This window comes from Saccoglossus kowalevskii, chromosome 3 (genome assembly GCF_978046115.1).
Source record: "Saccoglossus kowalevskii chromosome 3, keSacKowa6.1, whole genome shotgun sequence".
In the NCBI taxonomy this organism is placed as follows: Eukaryota; Metazoa; Hemichordata; class Enteropneusta; family Harrimaniidae; genus Saccoglossus; species Saccoglossus kowalevskii.
Genome location: NC_140643.1, coordinates 46,231,114 through 46,258,748, shown reverse-complemented (window position 1 = coordinate 46,258,748; position 27,635 = coordinate 46,231,114). Strand labels below are relative to the sequence as shown.

General features: G+C 41.5%; 1 protein-coding gene across 1 annotated transcript in view; it reads right to left on the bottom strand.

The window, feature by feature from the left end:
- Positions 1-5,564: 5,564 nt before the first annotated feature.
- LOC102809006 (uncharacterized) overlaps positions 5,565-27,635 on the bottom strand; it is a 46,130-nt gene continuing 24,059 nt past the window's right edge. The window contains exons 4-5 of the mRNA XM_085497267.1: positions 11,987-12,244; positions 5,565-8,135 (exon numbers count right to left, since the gene is read on the bottom strand). Coding sequence (XP_085353393.1) covers positions 7,857-8,135; positions 11,987-12,244 — 537 coding nt within the window. The 3' untranslated portion in view covers positions 5,565-7,856. The remainder of the gene's footprint in view (positions 8,136-11,986; positions 12,245-27,635) is intronic.

Sequence of the window (27,635 nt, the reverse complement as noted above, 5' to 3'; positions counted from 1 at the left end):
TTGTGTTGTATTGTATGCGCCGATTAGCGCCATCTGGGGGTCATATAAACGCATAACTTGCTCCTGAACATTGGCCAGAGTAAACAGCCTCGCCCATTGAATAACAACAATGCCAATATAATATATTGTTTACGAGGTAAGGGTAATTCACGATCCAAAATGACATATTCACTATGACAAATTATTGAAAAAATGAAATTCTTGTGATAAAGTATAATGCGACATATTTACTGATGGGGGGGGGCAAGAAAATGCGTGCCAGTGTTTCTGAAATTGTGACGCATATACAAACATTGAAACCACGTAATTGTTAATAATTAAAGCAGAACTGTATATACGTTTTGTGCTTCCGCTTACTTGCGCATGTGAATGTAACTGCGCCACCAGCGGCCATTAAAAGGAGTCGCACGGTGACAGGTTTTCAAAAACGCGAATGGATAATGCCATGCGAGGAGAATAACTACATAATATTCCAGAGGCGTAGTTGAAGTCATACAAAATATACAGATTTCGGTCAAAACAAAGCATTTGCAGTATAAAACAAAGGATGTATCTGCTTACTTGGAAGCGAAATGCCCGAAATAAGGTATACATGGGACTAGTCAATTACATGCCTAGTTAGATTAAACGAGTACACAAATTATTACGACAGGCTAAACCACAGGGATCCCAGGAACTATGATCAACTGTACGCACTCCCTATGAGCGGGGCTGCTGGGGGTGGGTATCGGCTGATATCTAGTGTAAGAAATACTAGTAGACAAGGGATGAAGGCTCCAGCCAGCTCATATTTTTTTAAACTGGCAAATACAGACGAACAGAATGAAAAATTAAAGCTGCAAGCAGCATCACAGGGGCCCAAGCATATATTCCATAAATAATGAGGTCAAATGATACACATGATACATAATTGGTTAGTTTGAATGATTAGTACCATGAAGTCGAAATGCAGTTGGTTCCATATATCAAACTAATACAAAACATGTTGTTGCATAATTTCTATTTTCACAAAATCCAAGATGGCGGCCAAACCACGTGACTTATCGAAAATATATTATTGTTCGCATATGCAGCAATGTTCAGGCATGTTATATTCTAAATCAGAAGTTAATTGGTTTAATCCCTTCTGAGAAACAAATGCCCAAACTTTTGGTCAATTTTACATAAATCCAAGATGGCGGCCAAACCATGTGACTGATCTGAAATCTTTTTTAGGTTTCTGAAAGAGTTTGATATGGAGATGCCATGCAGCAATATTGAAGAAGAAGATTTTTAAGTGTTTTTTGCAGTTTTTAGCAAAAACTAAATGGCGGGAAAAGTCACGTGACCGCTAAAGTTTTTATTGCTGATATCTATTACACATGAGTTGTACTATATACTAAAAATCTAGATGCCTAGACCCTCAAAAAGTGGTCAAACAGCCACTTCCGGTTTTATTTCAATCCAATATGGCTGCCAAACTAATTGACCAATCAAAATTCTGAAAGCATGTTGCACCAGTTCACGCAAGGGGCTATCATTATAGAGAATTGTCAGACCATTCTATTCAGTAGTTTTCTCAAACTGATTGACAAAAAAAGTTACGAAAGAAAGAAAGAATGTGTTTCAGAGATGACAATTATCCATATTAATGAGGTCACATGACCATATATGGTCATCTGTTATTTTAGTCAAATCTCTTGTTTAACATCATCATAATTCAGCAGGTTTCATCTTCCTAACTACAACAGTGCTCAAGATATAGCAGTTATGCATATTAATGAGGTTAGAAGCCCCCACCCCATGGGCGCGTAGCCACATGACTTAGCCATGTGACATTCAGGGAAAAGAATGCGACTCTTGAGTAAAATTGACATACACAATTTCAGCCAAATCTGACCAATACAACACATGTAGTTGCACAAGTTTCATTTTCACAAAATCCAAGATGGCGGCCAAACCACGTGACTTGTCGAAAATATATTATTTTTTTTCATATGTAGCAATGTTCAGACATGTAATATTCAAAATCACCAGTTAATTGGTTGAATCACCTCTGAGAAACAAATGCCCAAACTTTTGGTCAATTTTGCCTAAAATCCAAGATGGCAGCCAAACCATGTGATTGATTTGAAATCTTTTTTTAGGTTTCTGAAAGAGTTTGATATAGAGATGCCATACAGCAATATTGATGATAATCCCTTAAGTTAGGCACGAGTAAAAAAACTACTTCCTGTTTAGAAGAAACCCAAAATGGCGGGCAAACCATGTGACCAATCATAACAATTTTTTCAAACGTAAATGAGCTTCATATATAAAAGTCTAATACTAAATATGAGAGCATTTCACTCAGCGGGTCTGAAGAAGAAGATTTTTAAGAAAGAAAGAATAAAAAAAAAAAAAGGACAATAAGAATAGGGGCCACGCCGTACAAGCTTGGGCCCCTAATAAAATCTATAAAAAATACCAGGTTGAAGATTATTAGTTGCTCTTTCAAATTTCGCCAAAGCCTTACCTATATTCTACCTACATCTGCAGAATAAATCAAGAAAACTACACAAATAGTGATAGAGGGACTGTGGCCGTACAGACTACTGGCACTTGATAAGGGGGGAGGGTGATAAAATACATGTAATATATACATTTTAACATTGTAATTATTGTTTATTTGCTTCTACAGTCGATTGTAAGTTTATATGATTGTACTGTATTTACGTGTCGGTTGATATGATTGTACTGTATTTACGTGTCGGTTGATATGATTGTACTGTATTTACGTGTCGGTTGATATGATTGTACTGTGTTTACGTGTCGGTTGATATGATTGTACTGTGTTTACGTGTCGGTTGATATGATTGTACTGTGTTTACGTGTCGGTTGATATGATTGTACTGTGTTTACGTGTCGGTTGATATGATTGTACTGTATTTACGTGTCGGTTGATATGATTGTACTGTATTTACGTGTCGGTTGATATGATTGTACTGTGTTTACGTGTCGGTTGATATGATTGTACTGTGTTTACGTGTCAGTTGATATGATTGTACTGTATTTACGTGTCTGTTGATATGATTGTACTGTGTTTACGTGTCGGTTGATATGATTGTACTGTGTTTACGTGTAGGTTGATATGATTGTACTGTATTTACGTGTCGGTTGATATGATTGTACTGTGTTTACGTGTCGGTTGATATGATTGTACTGTGTTTACGTGTCGGTTGATATGATTGTACTGTATTTACGTGTCGGTTGATATGATTGTACTGTATTTACGTGTCGGTTGATATGATTGTACTGTGTTTACGTGTCGGTTGATATGATTGTACTGTGTTTACATGTCGGTTGATATGATTGTACTGTATTTACGTGTCGGTTGATATGATTGTACTGTGTTTACGTGTCGGTTGATATGATTGTACTGTATTTACGTGTCGGTTGATATGATTGTACTGTGTTTACGTGTCGGTTGATATGATTGTACTGTATTTACGTGTCGGTTGATATGATTGTACTGTATTTACGTGTCGGTTGATATGATTGTACTGTATTTACGTGTCGGTTGATATGATTGTACTGTATTTACGTGTCGGTTGATATGATTGTACTGTATTTACGTGTCGGTTGATATGATTGTATTGTGTTTACGTGTCGGTTGATATGATTGTACTGTATTTACGTGTCGGTTGATATGATTGTACTGTGTTTACGTGTCGGTTGATATGATTGTACTGTATTTACGTGTCGGTTGATATGATTGTACTGTATTTACGTGTCGGTTGATATGATTGTACTGTGTTTACGTGTCGGTTGATATGATTGTACTGTGTTTACGTGTCGGTTGATATGATTGTACTGTATTTACGTGTCGGTTGATATGATTGTACTGTGTTTACGTGTCGGTTGATATGATTGTACTGTATTTACGTGTCGGTTGATATGATTGTACTGTGTTTACGTGTCGGTTGATATGATTGTACTGTGTTTACGTGTCGGTTGATATGATTGTACTGTATTTACGTGTCGGTTGATATGATTGTACTGTATTTACGTGTCGGTTGATATGATTGTACTGTATTTACGTGTCGGTTGATATGATTGTACTGTATTTACGTGTCGGTTGATATGATTGTACTGTGTTTACGTGTCGGTTGATATGATTGTACTGTATTTACGTGTCGGTTGATATGATTGTACTGTGTTTACGTGTCAGTTGATATGATTGTACTGTGTTTACGTGTCGGTTGATATGATTGTACTGTATTTACGTGTCGGTTGATATGATTGTACTGTGTTTACGTGTCGGTTGATATGATTGTACTGTGTTTACGTGTCGGTTGATATGATTGTACTGTATTTACGTGTCGGTTGATATGATTGTACTGTATTTACGTGTCGGTTGATATGATTGTACTGTATTTACGTGTCAGTTGATATGATTGTACTGTGTTTACGTGTCGGTTGATATGATTGTACTGTGTTTACGTGTCGGTTGATATGATTGTACTGTATTTACGTGTCGGTTGATATGATTGTACTGTGTTTACGTGTCGGTTGATATGATTGTACTGTGTTTACGTGTCGGTTGATATGATTGTACTGTATTTACGTGTCGGTTGATATGATTGTACTGTATTTACGTGTCGGTTGATATGATTGTACTGTATTTACGTGTCGGTTGATATGATTGTACTGTGTTTACGTGTCGGTTGATATGATTGTACTGTATTTACGTGTCGGTTGATATGATTGTACTGTATTTACGTGTCGGTTGATATGATTGTACTGTATTTACGTGTCGGTTGATATGATTGTACTGTATTTACGTGTCGGTTGATATGATTGTACTGTGTTTACGTGTCGGTTGATATGATTGTACTGTGTTTACGTGTCGGTTGATATGATTGTACTGTGTTTACGTGTCGGTTGATATGATTGTACTGTGTTTACGTGTCGGTTGATATGATTGTACTGTGTTTACGTGTCGGTTGATATGATTGTACTGTATTTATGTGTCGGTTGATATGATTGTACTGTATTTACGTGTCGGTTGATATGATTGTACTGTATTTACGTGTCGGTTGATATGATTGTACTGTGTTTACGTGTCGGTTGATATGATTGTACTGTATTTACGTGTCGGTTGATATGATTGTACTGTATTTACGTGTCGGTTGATATGATTGTACTGTGTTTACGTGTCGGTTGATATGATTGTACTGTATTTACGTGTCGGTTGATATGATTGTACTGTATTTATGTGTCGGTTGATATGATCAGCACACCATGCATAATATTACAGTATTCCGTAATAACATGATAGCAATGTTCGGAGCATAATAACGAACGTGCAAGATGTAACAGAGAATATTTCATTTGCCAATTTTACTTAATCATCTGCCTAACACTGTCCTCTCGAGCACCTTACCATCGTATTTTGTATTTTCTTCAGCGTTTATTTAGTGTGGTTTAGAAATGACGTCACAGTTCACTGTAGCGCCGCAGGGAAACGGCCAAGTGAGGGCTTCTTTCATTTATCCATTTTCCCAACATTTTTTAAACGAGCCATTTAAAGCAATACTGTAGTGTAACTTTTTAAAATTTATTTTTATTTCAATAAAACAATTAAAGAATCATTGTTTAAGTAATAAATTCTAGACATTTGTATCCCTTTTTAAAGACACAACCAACTAGTTTATAAGCCCTTCCCTGCCCGAGAAAATCCTGAAAACGATTGTAAATACCTGAAAACAAATGTCAATTCCAGCATTTAAATGTTTTTAAATGTTTTTAAAGCTGTATTGTTGACATATTTCTTAAACCATGAAAATGAAAATGCAGCAAAGGAAGTATAAGCAGACAAAGGAGTTTTTTTTTTGAACACTGATACAATAGCGGGTCCCCTCTCTGGACTTAAGTGTCAAGAAAGAGATCACTTATTGAGCTAAAGCATCTGGAAAGGTCATGCACTAGCAGCCATATATTAAATAATAGATAAGTTAGATAAGTTTTTAATCAGTTGGTCATATGACAAGATAAAGATAAAATATACAATTATTTAATAGCAATGAAAAATATTAAAAAAAAGTTATATTGTTTGCAAATGGCAAAACAAGTTTAATGTAAACTGTTTATAATTTCACAAGAGACGTTTTGGGTTAGTAACTTTGTCATATTTTGTCTTCCCAAGTGGCATATTTGGCTGAATTAACATTTGAGAGCATGTCTTGGCAAGAATTGAACAGGTAAAAACATGTCAATTTAATGGTTAAGAACATATGAAAATAAAACAAGCATGGTTGCCAGTCTGCCATTTTGAATAAAATTACAAAACAAAACTGATTCGCATCAGCAACATGCATCATGTGTGATGTTCATTCCATGTTTGAATAAAATCAGTATTATGACATGATTTTATTTTTGGGGTTGAAAATTGTCGCCAGTTAAATTTCATCCAAAAATACTTGAACAGAACGTGCAACCTATTTTCTTCCCTTTTTACAAAATTTTAACAAAATCTGTAAAAGCGCATCTCAGAAATGGGTAGAGCAACAAAATGGCCACCAGTCAGCCATTTTGATAGCTGTAAAACAAAATGATGTGCATCATGAGTGATATCAATATCAAGTTTAAACAAATAACAACTTGTATCAATGATTTTTTTTTCTTTGGTGTTTTTGGTGTTTGTATACAACAGTCAGCCATTTTGAATTTGATGATGACAAAAATGTATGTGCATTTGTTTGTAATAATATCTAATGTATGTGTGTAATTTGATTGGCCCAAGCATGTGTGGGATATGGTTGGATACTGACGAACATATGCATGCATACACAGGACTAATAACAGTTTACAATATTATGAAACAAGTCATTGAAAATGACACAGTCCCCGTTAAATTTTTGAAAGTTCTCTTTGTGCTAGTCACAAGCGTGTCCTTGATACTTGAGTTCCAAGTGGCGTATACAGATTGTTTATTTACATCAAAACACGTGTTCCGTGTAGTACCGGTAGTAATATGGCCAAAAATATAAACAGCCGTTATTCGGCCATCTTTGATCTGATTATGAAACCCACTGATATGTATGATGTATGTGCCAAATACAAATGAAAATGATACATAAATTGTGGAAATATAGTAGTAAGGCCAAAAAGTGAGATGGCTGTCAATCGGCCATCCTTGACCAGAATTTTGAAACAAATTTTCATGGACATGCATCCTAACATGTAGAAAGTACATGTATGTGCCAAATTTGAATGAAAACTGACAGAGCACGTCCAAGATACCGCATAAGAAAACAAAAACAAGATGGCTGCTAGTTGACCATCTTAGATCTAATTGTTAAATAAATCGTCATGGACAAGTATCCTAACATGTATAATCTATGTACCAAGTTTGAATGACAACTGACATTTTCAAAAAACAAGATGGCTGCCAGTCGGTTATTTTGAATCGAATCACTAAACCACTGCATGTGCATATGTCCCACATAAAGTACTAGGCACATGCAAAGAATGAACGGAATCGGTCCAAGGGATTCTGAGATATGACTCCAGACGAACGCATGGACAGGCGGAGACCGAATTATAAGTCCCCGTTTTCTGACTTCGTCCGAACAGGGACTAATAATATCTGAATCCGAGCCTGACTGAGCCGACTAAGCCGACCGAGTGTAATCAGTGGAGTGACAAGTTTAATATCTTGTATTGTTTTGCTTTTATACTAGGAGGGCCAGGTACTTGACTGAGGAGACACTGAAGGTGAATTGTAGCATCCTGCAGTCGTATTGGATGGCACAATGAATGTAATCAGTCGTGAATCAGCAACTTGGATTTCTATGACCCGAAATCTTATCAGAAAATAAGGACATCTTATATAATCAATTCAAGCTGACAATGGACGCATAATTCCGTATTTCTATATTACCATGTTTTGAGAGTGTAAACAATAGCTGCATAGTTTTGTCTGAATCATTACCATATAAGAGATTAGCAATACATGTTGTCTTCTTGTACTGACAATCATCCTGTATAAATTCCATCACATCAATATTCTGACTTTTTTTCAATTGCACTAAGTTTGATAAAAATTTCACGTGCCGGAGTAGTACATTCTCGCTCTTTGATGACAAAGATTCAAAAAAACAAGTTTTCTCAATCTGAAATAAAAAAAATGATTTTTATAACTCGAATAATCATAACATATACATATCAAATATTTTAACAACAGCAATTCACATTTTATGCATGTTTTCTAGAGAAATAGTCAGCTAATTCCCACATTTGGCAGCATAACACACAATAACTTGTTTATGCATATTTATGTTGTGTCTATGCCACCACTTGCAGGTATACAGCATCTGAGTCTACCATGCAGTTGGATAGGTCTTGGGACCTCATTAATATGCACAAACAAGGTTCTATGCAAATTGCAATACAGCTATATTTTCATTTGTGTTACTTGCAAACATAGTGTAAACATATAATAAATGGTTCTAAGTTATACAGGTAATTTAATTTGTGTAGGTGTTGCTTTTGGTTCCTTATAAGAGATAAAAGAAAATGTTGGTGGTGGGGGGTAAGTTCGTTTTAAACAACTTCCCTTTTTTTTGAAAACAAAATAATCTCCTAACACATAGCAATGTACCGTTATTTGATTACAGAAAACAGGATTATAATGGTCATGAAACCTGGGCAATGTGTAATACTTTAAACAATTACAGAGGCTAAGAACAGATTTGTTGACAGTCTAATATTATATTGATGCCATGTATGCATATACCCATCACAATGAAACATGTTGTAGAAAAGCCTATTCCACCAGTACCGGTAACTCTTATTTCATATCCACTATAGAAAGCTTTAAATAAACTCATATGTGATGAGATAATTGAATGAAATAGTACCCAGGGTACCTTGCAGTTTTTAATGAGACTTGTTCAAAACAGAATTATTAGATTTTAGCCAAATTGGAAAGATTTTATGAGAACATCATTAAACATGAGTGTTGTTATGTAATCAGCAAGCTAATGCAAAATTTAAATGTCTGATGAAGGAAAATAACAAACCTAAAGTCTCCCGGTACACATACTTACAAATAGACAAACAGAGTAACAGTAAAGGTTCAATCTAGGTGCTTCACACATGGAGTCAATAAACATGTACATGTATGTGGTGATATTGGGTTTGACAGATAATATACATATGTAAATGTATTATAAAGTTATGCAATATTTTAGTGTACTTTTAATGACAATATATTTTTCATCTATAGACATTTCTGATAAATTAATGTTTGGATATTATTTATATGCAGTTGCTTTGAAAATACAGTGAAACAAAACTAGCAGCCTGTCGGCTGATATAGCTCTGCTGTTTGTGATGCATGCTCTGAAAGCATACCTACGAAGCAAAAAACTTAATGCTAGCTGCTTTAATATCGCAAGACACCAGCTTTCTTGATTTTGTTGCAGAGAATTTTTCACTCTAAAAGTAGAGAATTGAAGACATCTTTACGAAATGAACAAATCTAATAGAGGTCTACCCAAGCTGCATGTGTACAAGTATCAAAGAATTTGGACTACCGGTTTTGAAGGACAAGTCAAAAATATGTTTTTTTTTTATGAAAAATGACGAATTGAAGATGTTGACAGGAAGTGAATAAATCTGACAGAGGTTCACCCAAGGTACCTACAAATAAAGTTATAAAGCAATCAGGTTAGAGGTTTTCAAGAACAAGCTGAAAATAACATTTTTTACCAAAAATGACACAAATATTCACTAAAATTAGAGAATTGAAGATATTGTCATGAAATTACCAAATCTTACAGAGATTCACCCAAGGTACCTACAAATAAAGTTACAAAGCAATCGGATTAGCAGTTTTCAAGGAGAATTCAAAAATATAATTTTTTACCAAAAATGACAAAAACAGTGTTCACCCCAGGTCTTTCAAGCACTGCGGGCCCGCGTCGCTTAGACAAACAGCCGCGTCGCTTTTGTTTCGCCCGCGATCCTTGAAATCCTGCCCGCGATGCTTATTCACGTTGTATTGTCTACAAGTGTCAGCCTCGTCTAGCACATCTTTAAAACAATAATATGTATTGATCGAAAGGTAATCCCGCCTTTGTACATAGTTAGCCTTACAAAAACAGTGATAAAAACGGAAGTCTACAAGAAGTTACCAAGTCTATCAAGGGTGCGGAGTTGGCAAACCCAAAATACTAGGGTAGTAATAATTTGCCCATTGCGTCGGGATGGTCTATCCCGAGTTGCTGCACTGCGATTAATTGCGTTTTTACTACTTCATCGCCAGTGACACTAATTATCAAGAATTAAAAAAACAAGTGAAATTAAGTCGCATCGGAAAAAAAAAACTGTAAATAAATCGAAGTAAAAATTATTCAACTACAGACGAGATGGACGAGGAAAAAACGAACCCTGACCTCTAGAAATACCTCATTCATAGTGCGTCATTACCGAGGAACGCCACCCTAAGGTGACGTAACGCATGTAGTGACATCACAACCGATGCATGCTGGGTTACAACGGAGATTTTGATTGAGGTAACAAAGATGGCGGCGTAGAGTGCATGTTTTTCCTCAACGTTTAAAAACATTTCGTTGTCGATTTTGATGTAATTTCTAAATTAATCATCAATGAATCGTTTTAATTAAGCAAACATTCTAAGTTTGTGTATTTTTAAACAAAAAAGTCAGGGACCGATGATCGCAACAGCAGCGGTGAATACCCGTTCAACGCAATGCCGTCAGCTGACAATATTACGGTGATCGTAGCGTTACACAAATAATAGATAGATCAATGAAAAATCGCTGACTTTAGTTTTGAAATGCCGTTGTAGAAAAAAAATGTCATTATTGATTTATTAATTTCTTCATACAGATTTTACAAATTTAACACAATGAATGTAAATGATAAAAAATATATGAGATATGTATCTCTTCTTTATTTCAGTTATAATGTTTGTTGGGGAAACTAATTATTATGCAAACAAAATTATGCAAATAAGATGTATTGTTATGTAAATTAGCCGCGATGCTTGGCTTAGAGTCTGGGGAGAACACTGAAAAATATTCACCAAAATTAGAGAAATGAAGATATCATCATGAAATGAACAAATCTGAGAGAGGTCTACCCAAGGTACCTACATATTAAGTATCAAAGCATTTGGGCTAGCGTTTTTCAAGAAGAAGTCAAAAATAGCATTTTTGACCAAAAATGACAAAAATATCCACTATAAAAAAGACAATTGAACATATCCACACAAAATGAACAAATCTGAGAGAGAACTACCCAAGGTACCTTCCTAGAAAGTAGTTTTTAAGAAGAAGTTGAAAATGTAAAGTTGATGACGACGGCGATGGCGACGACGGCTCGACTTAGTCGACAGCGGAGCTAAAAACTTACTTGTGTACATACCGTTCAGTAATATCAAAATAATTATTAGATAAAACTTGTATGAAGTAAATAAAGCCAAACTACAAGAACTCTCCTCTGACCTAGGATGAAATGTTGAGGCCCACAGGTATATATATTTGGAAAATTCCCATACATTTGAAGACATTCAGTTACATTGTAAGTCCGATTCAAAACTCTAGACCAAATTCATATTGCCCCTATTTTAAAATAGATTATATGCCATAAAAGTCTTTGAATGTTTATTACGCATTGTATAAATACAGTAGACAAGTGATGATTGTTCTCATACAATTTGCATATTGTAATTGTGGTGCAAGATCTGCATAATGATTAACTTATTTATGACCTAATAAAAAAATTATTCATGGGTATAATGTCTGCCAGTATGCTGTTGTGTAAGCTCTCAGTTAAGGTCCTGCAATAAAGCATTCTGACCAAGGTGAATTTTAATAATTGATGTAACTGGATATAGTTTTTCACACGAAGAATTACAAGAAAATGATATTAAGCAAATTACCCTGTGGTTTCATGACAAGATGAATATAAAGAAGAAGTAAACTATTTTAAATACCTCAGCTTTCATCATATATGGAAAAGCTTCCTCATTTGATGAGAAGTTAACAAGTATTTTCAAACTCTGCAACTGAACATCTTCACAACACCCACGGTAAAAGTGATGAAACAACATTGGTATGACAGAAAGGAGAGATGAATGCTGTTCTTCTGACACTGATAGGTTGGTTAATACTCTTAATAAAGACAACTGTAATTCTTCACAATTATCTTCATTATTCAGTAGTTTTATGGCGATCACTCCACATTCCAAATCCTAGAAATGTATCATATAACATCATGATTGAACAAATTTACTAAACAATTGAACACAATATTTTTTCTCTCCAAATGTTTAGTACAACATTTTTCATTATCTACACACTTAATCTGATTAACATGTGCCATAAAATCTGATTAATTTAATTTTATTTGTTTATTTACATTTGATTTTCTTTGCCATTTCTAGATATCATATGTTGGAAGCCTTGACTATGTTTCAGTGGTTAACATTTTTTGGGGGCTTTTTTCTTTCATATTTACAGTATTGAGAAAGAAAAACAGGAGAAAAAAACTGACATGCACACTGTGCAGAAACAAATCATTTATTTTTGGGGGCCTACAGCCACAAAATCTGAATTAAATAAAGACAAAATTATATGGCAATTAAATAAGGTCAAATATATGTAGTATATGTGGGCTTATTTTGTGAATGGTAACAAAATTTTGACATTGGAGTCGAAACGCTTAAGACAAAAATTACAGCTTTTAATGCAGACCAATGTGTGCTGAGACTAATTAGCAATTTCCTTATATTGTGTGTTATATTTTGATAGTATCCCACAATAGTACTTTGTACCCCTTTTCAGTGCTGATACCCAAATACACACTACACATACCATCACAAAGTCATCAACTTTCAAACTTCCTATCTGTGCACAAAAACAAAACTAAAGACAACCATTTATTCAAGTCAAGTGATTTACCCAGAATGCTTTTGAGAGAATGTGTCCAGACCACTGTCAAGGGACGGTGTTTAGACATTCATTAAGAGATGGTGTCCAGACATTCATTGAGAGATGGTGTCCAGACATTCATTGAGAGACAGTGTCCAGACATTCATTGAGAGACAGTGTCCAGACATTCATTGAGAGACAGTGTCCAGACAATCAATGAGAGACAATGTCTAGACATTAATTGAGAGACAATGTCTAGACATTCATTGAGAGACGGTGGCTAGACATTCATTGGGAGACGGTGTCCAGACATTCATTGAGAGACAGTGTCCAGACATTCATAGAGAGACAGTGTCCAGACAATCAATGAGAGACAATGTCTAGACATTAATTGAGAGACAATGTCTAGACATTCATTGAGAGACGGTGGCTAGACATTCATTGGGAGACGGTGTCCAGACATTCATTGAGAGACAGTGTCCAGACATTCATTGAGAGACAGTGTCCAGACATTCATTGAGAGACAGTGTCCAGACAATCAATGAGAGACAATGTCTAGACATTAATTGAGAGACAATGTCTAGACATTCATTGAGAGACGGTGGCTAGACATTCATTGGGAGACGGTGTCCAGACATTCATTGGGAGACGGTGTCCAGACATTCATTGGGAGACGGTGTCCAGACATTCATTGGGAGACGGTGTCCAGACATTCATTGGGAGACGGTGTCCAGACATTCATTGGGAGACGGTGTCCAGACATTCATTGAGAGACAGTGTCCAGACATTCATTGAGAGACAGTGTCCAGACAATCAATGAGAGACAATGTCTAGACATTAATTGAGAGACAATGTCTAGACATTCATTGAGAGACGGTGGCTAGACATTCATTGGGAGACGGTGTCCAGACATTCATTGAGAGACAGTGTCCAGACATTCATAGAGAGACAGTGTCCAGACAATCAATGAGAGACAATGTCTAGACATTAATTGAGAGACAATGTCTAGACATTCATTGAGAGACGGTGGCTAGACATTCATTGGGAGACGGTGTCCAGACATTCATTGAGAGACAGTGTCCAGACATTCATTGAGAGACAGTGTCCAGACATTCATTGAGAGACAGTGTCCAGACAATCAATGAGAGACAATGTCTAGACATTAATTGAGAGACAATGTCTAGACATTCATTGAGAGACGGTGGCTAGACATTCATTGGGAGACGGTGTCCAGACATTCATTGGGAGACGGTGTCCAGACATTCATTGGGAGACGGTGTCCAGACATTCATTGGGAGACGGTGTCCAGACATTCATTGGGAGACGGTGTCCAGACATTCATTGGGAGACGGTGTCCAGACATTCATTGGGAGACGGCGTCCAGACATTCATTGAAAGACGGTGTCCAGACATTCATTGAAAGACGGCGTCCAGACATTCATTGATAGACGGCGTCCAGACATTCATTGATAGACGGTGTCCAGACATTCATTGATAGACGGTGTCCAGACATTCATTGATAGACGGTGTCCAGACATTCATTGATAGACGGTGTCCAGACATTCATTGAGAGATGGTGTCCAGACATTCATTGAGAGACAGTGTCCAGACATTCATTGAGAGACAGTGTCCAGACATTCATTGAGAGACAGTGTCCAGACATTAATTGAGAGACAGTGTCCAGACATTCATAGAGAGACAGTGTCCAGACATTCATAGAGAGACGGTGTCCAGACATTCATTGGGAGACGGTGTACAGACCACCCTAGAGACAGTGTCCAAACCACCCTAGAGACAGTGTCCAGACCACCCTAGTGACAGTGTCTAGATCACCCTAGTGACAGTGTCTAGATCACCCTAGAGACAGTGTCAGACCACCCTAGAGACAGTGTCAGACCACCCTAGAGACAGTGTCCAGACCACCCTAGAGACAGTGTCCAGACCACCCTAGAGACAGTGTCCAGACCACCTTAGAGACAGTGTCCAGACCACCCTAGTGACAGTGTCTAGATCACCGTAGAGACAGTGTCAGACCACCCTAGAGACAGTGTCCAGACCACCCTAGAGACAGTGTCAAGACCACACTGGGGACAGTGTCCAGACCACCCTAGAGACAGTGTTCAGACCACCCTAGAGACAGTGTCAAGACCACACTGGGGACAGTGTCCAGACCACCCTAGAGACAGTGTTCAGACCACACTAGTGACAGTGTCTAGATCACCCTAGAGACAGTGTCCAGACCACCCTAGATACAGTGTCAAGACCACTCGAGAGACAGTGCCCAGAGCATGCTGGAGGCAGTGTCCAGACCACCCTAGAGACAGTGTCCAGAACACCCCAGAGACAGTGTCCACACCACCCGAGAGACAGTGTCCAGGCCACCCGAGAGACAGTGTCCAGACCACCCGAGAGACAGTGTCCAGACCACCCGAGAGACAGTGTCAAGACCACACTGGGGACAGTGTCCAGACCACACTGGGGACAGTGTCCAGACCACACTGGGGACAGTATCCAGACCACCCTACAGACAGTGTCCAGACCACCCTACAGTGTCCAGACCACCCTACAGACAGTGTCCAGACCACTCGAGAGACAGTGCCCAGAGCACCCTAGAGACAGTGTCCAGACCACCCAGGAGACAGTGTCCAGACCACCCAGGAGACAGTGTCCAGACCACCCAGGAGACAGTGTCCAGACCACCCAGGAGACAGTGTCCAGACCACCCTACAGACAGTGCCCAGACCACCCTGGAGACAGTGCCCAGACCACCCTAGAGACAGTGTCCAGACCACCCTAGAGACAGTGTCCAGACCACCCTAGAGACAGTGTCAAGACCACCCTAGAGACAGTGTCCAGAGCAATCGAGAGACAATGTTTAGATCACCCTAGAGACAGTGTCAAGACCACTCGAGACAGTGCCCAGACCACACTGGGGACAGTGTCCAGACCACACTGGGGACAGTGTCCAGACCACACTGGGGACAGTATCCAGACCACCCTACAGACAGTGTCCAGACCACCCTACAGACAGTGTCCAGACCACTCGAGAGACAGTGCCCAGAGCACCCTAGAGACAGTGTCCAGACCACCCAGGAGACAGTGTCCAGACCACCCAGGAGACAGTGTCCAGACCACCCAGGAGACAGTGTCCAGACCACCCTACAGACAGTGCCCAGACCACCCTGGAGACAGTGTCCAGACCACCCTGGAGACAGTGTCCAGACCACCCTGGAGACAGTGTCCAGACCACCCTGGAGACAGTGTCCAGACCACCCTGGAGACAGTGTCCAGACCACCCTGGAGACAGTGTCCAGACCACCCTGGAGACAGTGTCCAGACCACCCTGGAGACAGTGTCCAGACCACCCTGGAGACAGTGTCCAGACCACCCTACAGACAGTGTCCAGACCACCCTAGAGAGAGTGTCCAGACCATTCTAGAGACAGTGTCAAGACCACACTGGGGACAGTGTCAAGACCACCCTAGAGACAGTGTCCATACAACACTAGGGACAGTGTTCAGACCACCCTAGAGACAGTGTCAAGACCACTCGACAGACATTGTCAAGACCACACTGGGGACAGTGTCCAGACCACCCTAGAGACAGTGTTCAGACCACCTTAGAGACAGTGTCAAGACCACCGTAGTGACAGTGTCTAGATCACCCTAGAGACAGTGTCCAGACCACCCTAGAGACAGTGTCCAGACCACCCTGGAGACAGTGTTCAGACCACCCTAGAGACAGTGTCCAGACCACCCTAGAGACAGTGTCCAGACCACCCTGGAGACAGTGTCCAGACCACCCTGGAGACAGTGTCCAGACCACCCTGGAGACAGTGTCCAGACCACCTGAGAGACAGTGTCCAGACCACCTGAGAGACAGTGTCCAGACCACCTGAGAGACAGTGTCCAGACCACCTGAGAGACAGTTCCCAGACCACCGGAGAGACAGTGCCCAGACCACCCTAGAGACAGTGTCCAGACCACCCTAGAGACAGTGTCCAGACCACCCTAGAGACAGTGTCCAGACCACCCTAGAGACAGTGTCCAGACCACCCTAGAGACAGTGTCAAGACCACCGTAGTGACAGTGTCTAGATCACCCTAGAGACAGTGTCCAGACCACCCTAGAGACAGTGTCCAGACCACCCTGGAGACAGTGTCCAGACCACCCTAGAGACAGTGTCCAGACCACCCTAGAGACAGTGTCCAGACCACCCTAGAGACAGTGTCCAGACCACCCTAGAGACAGTGTCCAGACCACCCTGGAGACAGTGTCCAGACCACCCTGGAGACAGTGTCCAGACCACCTGAGAGACAGTGTCCAGACCACCTGAGAGACAGTTCCCAGACCACCTGAGAGACAGTTCCCAGACCACCTGAGAGACAGTGCCCAGACCACCCTAGAGACAGTGTCCAGACCACCCTAGAGACAGTGACCAGAACACATTAGAGACAGTGTCCAGACCACCCTAGAGACAGTGTCCAGACCACCCTAGAGACAGTGTCCAGACCACCCTAGAGATAGTGTCCAGACCACACTGGGGACAGTGTCCAGATCACCCTAGAGACAGTGTCCAGACCACCCTAGAGACAGTGTCCAGACCATTCTAGAGACAGTGTCAAGACAACCCAAGAGACAGTGTCCATACCACACTAGGGACAGTGTCCAGACCACCCTAGAGACAGTGTCCAGACCACACTAGGGACAGTGTTCAGACCACCCTAGAGACAGTGTCCAGACCACCCTAGAGACAGTGTCCAGACCACCCTAGAGACAGTGTCCAGACCACCCTAGAGACAGTGTCCAGACCACCCTAGAGACAGTGTCCAGAACACCCTAGAGACAGTGTCCATACCACACTAGGGACAGTGTTCAGACCACCCTAGAGACAGTGTCAAGACCACTCGACAGACATTGTCAAGACCACACTGGGGACAGTGTCCAGACCACCCTAGAGACAGTGTTCAGACCACCTTAGAGACAGTGTCAAGACCACCGTAGTGACAGTGTCTAGATCACCCTAGAGACAGTGTCCAGACCACCCTAGAGACAGTGTCCAGACCACCCTAGAGACAGTGTCAAGACCACACTGGGGACAGTGTCAAGACCACCCTAGAGACAGTGTCCATACCACACTAGGGACAGTGTTCAGACCACCCTAGAGACAGTGTCAAGACCACTCGACAGACATTGTCAAGACCACACTGGGGACAGTGTCCAGACCACCCTAGAGACAGTGTTCAGACCACCTTAGAGACAGTGTCAAGACCACCGTAGTGACAGTGTCTAGATCACCCTAGAGACAGTGTCCAGACCACCCTAGAGACAGTGTCCAGACCACCCTGGAGACAGTGTTCAGACCACCCTAGAGACAGTGTCCAGACCACCCTAGAGACAGTGTCCAGACCACCCTGGAGACAGTGTCCAGACCACCCTGGAGACAGTGTCCAGACCACCTGAGAGACAGTGTCCAGACCACCTGAGAGACAGTTCCCAGACCACCTGAGAGACAGTTCCCAGACCACCGGAGAGACAGTGCCCAGACCACCCTAGAGACAGTGTCCAGACCACCCTAGAGACAGTGTCCAGACCACCCTAGAGACAGTGTCAAGACCACCGTAGTGACAGTGTCAAGACCACCGTAGTGACAGTGTCTAGATCACCCTAGAGACAGTGTCCAGACCACCCTAGAGACAGTGTCCAGACCACCCTGGAGACAGTGTCCAGACCACCCTAGAGACAGTGTCCAGACCACCCTAGAGACAGTGTCCAGACCACCCTAGAGACAGTGTCCAGACCACCCTAGAGACAGTGTCCAGACCACCCTGGAGACAGTGTCCAGACCACCCTGGAGACAGTGTCCAGACCACCTGAGAGACAGTGTCCAGACCACCTGAGAGACAGTTCCCAGACCACCTGAGAGACAGTTCCCAGACCACCTGAGAGACAGTGCCCAGACCACCCTAGAGACAGTGTCCAGACCACCCTAGAGACAGTGACCAGAACACATTAGAGACAGTGTCCAGACCACCCTAGAGACAGTGTCCAGACCACCCTAGAGACAGTGTCCAGACCACCCTAGAGATAGTGTCCAGACCACACTGGGGACAGTGTTCAGACCACCTTAGAGACAGTGTCAAGACCACCGTAGTGACAGTGTCTAGATCACCCTAGAGACAGTGTCCAGACCACCCTAGAGACAGTGTCCAGACCACCCTGGAGACAGTGTTCAGACCACCCTAGAGACAGTGTCCAGACCACCCTAGAGACAGTGTCCAGACCACCCTGGAGACAGTGTCCAGACCACCCTGGAGACAGTGTCCAGACCACCCTGGAGACAGTGTCCAGACCACCTGAGAGACAGTGTCCAGACCACCTGAGAGACAGTGTCCAGACCACCTGAGAGACAGTGTCCAGACCACCTGAGAGACAGTTCCCAGACCACCGGAGAGACAGTGCCCAGACCACCCTAGAGACAGTGTCCAGACCACCCTAGAGACAGTGTCCAGACCACCCTAGAGACAGTGTCCAGACCACCCTAGAGACAGTGTCCAGACCACCCTAGAGACAGTGTCAAGACCACCGTAGTGACAGTGTCTAGATCACCCTAGAGACAGTGTCCAGACCACCCTAGAGACAGTGTCCAGACCACCCTGGAGACAGTGTCCAGACCACCCTAGAGACAGTGTCCAGACCACCCTAGAGACAGTGTCCAGACCACCCTAGAGACAGTGTCCAGACCACCCTAGAGACAGTGTCCAGACCACCCTGGAGACAGTGTCCAGACCACCCTGGAGACAGTGTCCAGACCACCTGAGAGACAGTGTCCAGACCACCTGAGAGACAGTTCCCAGACCACCTGAGAGACAGTTCCCAGACCACCTGAGAGACAGTGCCCAGACCACCCTAGAGACAGTGTCCAGACCACCCTAGAGACAGTGACCAGAACACATTAGAGACAGTGTCCAGACCACCCTAGAGACAGTGTCCAGACCACCCTAGAGACAGTGTCCAGACCACCCTAGAGATAGTGTCCAGACCACACTGGGGACAGTGTCCAGATCACCCTAGAGACAGTGTCCAGACCACCCTAGAGACAGTGTCCAGACCATTCTAGAGACAGTGTCAAGACAACCCAAGAGACAGTGTCCATACCACACTAGGGACAGTGTCCAGACCACCCTAGAGACAGTGTCCAGACCACACTAGGGACAGTGTTCAGACCACCCTAGAGACAGTGTCCAGACCACCCTAGAGACAGTGTCCAGACCACCCTAGAGACAGTGTCCAGACCACCCTAGAGACAGTGTCCAGACCACCCTAGAGACAGTGTCCAGAACACCCTAGAGACAGTGTCCATACCACACTAGGGACAGTGTTCAGACCACCCTAGAGACAGTGTCAAGACCACTCGACAGACATTGTCAAGACCACACTGGGGACAGTGTCCAGACCACCCTAGAGACAGTGTTCAGACCACCTTAGAGACAGTGTCAAGACCACCGTAGTGACAGTGTCTAGATCACCCTAGAGACAGTGTCCAGACCACCCTAGAGACAGTGTCCAGACCACCCTAGAGACAGTGTCAAGACCACACTGGGGACAGTGTCAAGACCACCCTAGAGACAGTGTCCATACCACACTAGGGACAGTGTTCAGACCACCCTAGAGACAGTGTCAAGACCACTCGACAGACATTGTCAAGACCACACTGGGGACAGTGTCCAGACCACCCTAGAGACAGTGTTCAGACCACCTTAGAGACAGTGTCAAGACCACCGTAGTGACAGTGTCTAGATCACCCTAGAGACAGTGTCCAGACCACCCTAGAGACAGTGTCCAGACCACCCTGGAGACAGTGTTCAGACCACCCTAGAGACAGTGTCCAGACCACCCTAGAGACAGTGTCCAGACCACCCTGGAGACAGTGTCCAGACCACCCTGGAGACAGTGTCCAGACCACCTGAGAGACAGTGTCCAGACCACCTGAGAGACAGTTCCCAGACCACCTGAGAGACAGTTCCCAGACCACCGGAGAGACAGTGCCCAGACCACCCTAGAGACAGTGTCCAGACCACCCTAGAGACAGTGTCCAGACCACCCTAGAGACAGTGTCAAGACCACCGTAGTGACAGTGTCAAGACCACCGTAGTGACAGTGTCTAGATCACCCTAGAGACAGTGTCCAGACCACCCTAGAGACAGTGTCCAGACCACCCTGGAGACAGTGTCCAGACCACCCTAGAGACAGTGTCCAGACCACCCTAGAGACAGTGTCCAGACCACCCTAGAGACAGTGTCCAGACCACCCTAGAGACAGTGTCCAGACCACCCTGGAGACAGTGTCCAGACCACCCTGGAGACAGTGTCCAGACCACCTGAGAGACAGTGTCCAGACCACCTGAGAGACAGTTCCCAGACCACCTGAGAGACAGTTCCCAGACCACCTGAGAGACAGTGCCCAGACCACCCTAGAGACAGTGTCCAGACCACCCTAGAGACAGTGACCAGAACACATTAGAGACAGTGTCCAGACCACCCTAGAGACAGTGTCCAGACCACCCTAGAGACAGTGTCCAGACCACCCTAGAGATAGTGTCCAGACCACACTGGGGACAGTGTCCAGATCACCCTAGAGACAGTGTCCAGACCACCCTAGAGACAGTGTCCAGACCATTCTAGAGACAGTGTCAAGACAACCCAAGAGACAGTGTCAAAACCACTCGAGAGACAGTGTCCAGACCACCCTAGAGACAGTGTCCAGACCACCCTAGAGACAGTGTCCAGACCACCCTAGAGACAGTGTCCAGACCACCCTAGAGACAGTGTCCAGAACACCCTAGAGACAGTGTCCAGACCACTCGAGAGACGGTGTCCAGACCACCCGAGAGACAGTGTCAAGACCACCCTGGCGACAGTGTCCAGACCACCTTGGAGACAGTGTCCACACCACCTAAGATACAGTGTCCGGACCTTCCTAGAGACAGTAACAGTGTCCAGAGCAACCTAGAGACAGTGTCCAGACCTCCCTAGAGAGTGTCAAGACCACCCTAGTGAGTGTCCAGACCTTCCTAGAGAGTGTCCAGACTACCCTACAGACAGTGTCCAAACTACCCTAAGATAGTGTCAAGACCACCCTGGAGACAGTGTCCAGACCACCCTGAAGACAGTGTCCAGACCACCTGAGAGACAGTGTCCAGACCACCTGAGAGACAGTTCCCAGACCACCTGAGAGACAGTGCCCAGACCACCTGCGAGACAGTGCCCAGACCACCCTAGAGACAGTGTCCAGACCACCCTAGAGACAGTGTCCAGAACACCTTAGAGACAGTGTCCAGACCACCCTAGAGACAGTGTCCAGACCACCCTAGAGACAGTGTCCAGACCACCCTAGAGATAGTGTCCAGACCACACTGGGGACAGTGTCCAGATCACCCTAGAGACAGTGTCAAGACCACCCAGGAGACAGTGTCCAGACCACCTTGGAGACAGTGTCCACACCACCTAAGATACAGTGTCCGGACCTTCCTAGAGACAGTAACAGTGTCCAGAGCAACCTAGAGACAGTGTCCAGACCTCCCTAGAGAGTGTCAAGACCACCCTAGTGAGTGTCCAGACCTTCCTAGAGAGTGTCCAGACTACCCTACAGACAGTGTCTAAACTACCCTAAGATAGTGTCAAGACCACCCTAGTGACAGTGTCTAGATCACCCTAGAGACAGTGTCAAGACCACTCGAGAGACAGTGTCAAGACCACTCGAGAGACAGTGTCAAGACCACTCGAGAGACAGTGTCAAGACCACTCGAGAGACAGTGTCAAGACCACCCTAGAGTCAGTGTCCAGTGACTGAGTGTCTCAAACTACCTAGAGACAGTGAAGGTGACCAGAAAACCCTATAGACAGTGTCTAGATGACCCTAGAGACAGTGTCCAGACCACCCTAGAGACAGTGTCCAGAACACCCTAGAGACAGTGTCCAGACCACTCGAGAGACGGTGTCCAGAGCACCCTAGAGACAGTGTCTAGATCACCCTAGAGACAGTGTCCAGTCCACCCTAGAGACAGTGTCCAGACCACCCTGAAGATCTACAGTGTCCAGACCACCCTGAAGATCTACAGTGTCCAGACCACCCTAGAGACAGTGTCTAGATCACCAGACATTCTAGAGTTGGGTGTCACAAGAGTGGGGAGTAGCAACATTTCACATCTGATTGTTGATGGTTCAATGGTGACTAAATTTGTCAGTTTGATTTATTGAGTTGCTTTAAATTTACAACAATATTGAATATGATGTAAGGAACATATGTTGGCAATACAGGAATGTTACTAAACTATCGGAAATGGTATGTCGATGGTATAATTACATTTCATTGAGGGAACTAAAAATAGGAACCCTGATGGTCAATCACACACTATAGTACACTGTTGATATCACATTGTAGCCATTGTATCAATCACACAATACAGTACACTATTGACATCACATTGTGGTCATTGTATCAATCACACACTACAGTCCACTATTGATATCACATTGTAGCCATTGTATCAATCACACACTACATTACACTATTGATATCACATTGTGGTCATTGTATCAATCACACATTACAGTACACTATTGATATCACATTGTGGTCATTGTATCAATCACACATTACAGTACACTATTGATATCACATTGTGGTCATTGTATCAATCACACATTACAGTACACCATTGATATCACATTGTGGTCATTGTATCAATCACACACTACAATCCACTATTGATATCACATTGTAGCCATTGTATCAATCACACACTACATTACACTATTGATATCACATCGTGGTCATTGTATCAATCACACACTACAGAACTCTATTGATATCACATTGTAGTCATTGTATCAATCACACACTGCAGTACACTATTGATATCACATTGTGGTCATTGTATCAATCACACACTACAGTACACTATTGATATCACATTGTAGTCATTGTATCAATCACACACTACAGTACACTATTGATATCACATTGTGGTCATTGTATCAATCACACAATACAGTACTCTATTGATATCACATTGTAGTCATTGTATCAATCACACACTACAGTACACTATTGATATCACATTGTGATCATTGTATCAATCACACAATACAGTACTCTATTGATATCACATTGTAGTCATTGTATCAATCACACACTACAGTACACTATTGATATCACATTGTGGTCATTGTATCAATCACACAATACAGTACTCTATTGATATCACATTGTAGTCATTGTATCAATCACACACTACAGTACACTATTGATATCACATTGCGATCATTGTATCAATCACACAATACAGTACTCTATTGATATCACATTGTAGTCATTGTATCAATCACACACTACAGTACACTATTGATATCACATTGTGGTCATTGTATCAATCACACAATACAGTACTCTATTGATATCACATTGTAGCCATTGTATCAATCACACACTACAGTACACTATTGATATCACATTGTGGTCATTGTATCAATCACACACTACATTACACTATTGATATCACATTGTGGTTATTGTATCAATCACACACTACAGTACACTATTGATATCACATTGTAGTCATTGTATCAATCACACACTACAGTACACAAATGATATCACATTGTGGTCATTGTATCAATCACACACTACATTACACTATTGATATCACATTGTGGTCATTGTATCAATCACACACTACAGTACACAAATGATATCACATTGTAGCAATTGTATCAATCACAAACTACATTACACTATTGATATCACATTGTGGTCATTGTATCAATCACACACTACAGTACACTATTGATATCACATTGTGGTCATTGTATCCATCACACACTACAGTACACTATTGATATCACATTGTGGTCATTGTATCAATCACACAATACAGTACTCTATTGATATCACATTGTAGTCATTGTATCAATCACACACTACAGTACACTATTGATATCACATTGTGCTCATTGTATCAATCACACACTACAGTACACTATTGATATCACATTGTGGTCATTGTATCAATCACACACTACAGTACACAAATGATATCACATTGTGGTCATTGTATCAATCACACACTACAGTACACTATTGATATCACATTGTGGTCATTGTATCAATCACACACTACAGTACACTATAGATATCACATTGTGGTCATTGTATCAATCACACACTATAGTACACTAATGATATCACATTGTGGTCATTGTATCAATCACACACTACAGTACACTATTGATATCACATTGTGGTGATTGTATCAATCACACAATACAGTACTCGATTGATATCACATTGTAGTCATTGTATCAATCACACACTACAGTACACTATTGATATCACAGTGTGGTCATTGTATCAATCACACACTACAGTACACTATTAATATCACATTGTGGTCATTGTATCAATCACACACTACAGTACACTATTGATATCACATTGTGGTCACTGTATCATTCACACACTACAATACACTATTGATATCACATTGTAGTCATTGTATCAATCACACACTACAGTACACTATTGATATCACATTGTGGTCATTGTATCAATCACACAATACAGTACTCTATTGATATCACATTGTAGTCATTGTATCAATCACACACTACAGTACACTATAGATATCACATTGTGGTCATTGTATCAATCACACAATACAGTACTCTATTGATATCACATTGTGATCATTGTATCAATCACACAATACAGTACTCTATTGATATCACATTGTAGTCATTGTATCAATCACACACTACATTACACTATTGATATCACATTGTGGTTATTGTATCAATCACACACTACAGTACACTATTGATATCACATTGTAGTCATTGTATCAATCACACACTACAGTACACAAATGATATCACATTGTGGTCATTGTATCAATCACACACTACATTACACTATTGATATCACATTGTGGTCATTGTATCAATCACACACTACAGTACACTATTGATATCACATTGTGGTCATTGTATCAATCACACACTACAGTACACTATTGATATCACATTGTGGTCATTGTATCAATCACACAATACAGTACTCTATTGATATCACATTGTAGTCATTGTATCAATCACACACTACAGTACACTATTGATATCACATTGTGGTCATTGTATCAATCACACACTACAGTACACTATTGATATCACATTGTGGTCATTGTATCAATCACACACTACAGTACACAAATGATATCACATTGTGGTCATTGTATCAATCACACACTACAGTACACTATTGATATCACATTGTGGTCATTGTATCAATCACACACTACAGTACACTATAGATATCACATTGTGGTCATTGTATCAATCACACACTACAGTACACTAATGATATCACATTGTGGTCATTGTATCAATCACACACTACAGTACACTATTGATATCACATTGTGGTGATTGTATCAATCACACAATACAGTACTCGATTGATATCACATTGTAGTCATTGTATCAATCACACACTACAGTACACTATTGATATCACAGTGTGGTCATTGTATCAATCACACACTACAGTACACTATTAATATCACATTGTGGTCATTGTATCAATCACACACTACAGTACACTATTGATATCACATTGTGGTCACTGTATCATTCACACACTACAATACACTATTGATATCATATTGTAGTCATTGTATCAATCACACACTACAGTACACTATTGATATCACATTGTGGTCATTGTATCAATCACACAATACAGTACTCTATTGATATCACATTGTAGTCATTGTATCAATCACACACTACAGTACACTATTGATATCACATTGTGGTCATTGTATCAATCACACACTACAGTATACTATTGATATCACATTGTAGTCATTGTATCAATCACACACTACAGTATACTATTGATATCACATTGTGGTCATTGTATCAATCATACACTACAGTACACTATTGATATCACATTGTGGTCATTGTATCAATCACACACTACAGTACACTATTGATATCACATTGTGGTCATTGTATCAATCACACACTACAGTACACTATTGATATCACATTGTGGTCATTGTATCAATCACACACTACAATACACTATTGATATCACATTGTTGTCATTGTATCAATCACACACTATAGTACACTATTGAAATCACATTGTGGTCATTGTATCAATCACACACTACAGTACACTATTGATATCACATTGTGGTCATTGTATCAATCACACACTACAGTACACTATTGATATCACATTGTAGTCATTGTATCAATCACACACTACAGTACACTAATGATATCACATTGTGGTCATTGTATCAATCACACACTACATTACACCATTGATATCACATTGTGGTCATTGTATCAATCACACACTACAGTACACTATTGATATCACACTGTGGTCATTGTATCAATCACACACTACAGTACACTATTGATATCACATTGTGGTCATTGTATCAATCACACACTACAGTACACTATTGATATCACATTGTTGTTATTGTATCAATCACACACTACAGTACACTATTGATATCACATTGTGGTCATTGTATCAATCACACACTATAGTACACTATTGATATCACATTGTGGTCATTGTATCAATCACACACTACTGTACACTATTGATATCACATTGTGGTCATTGT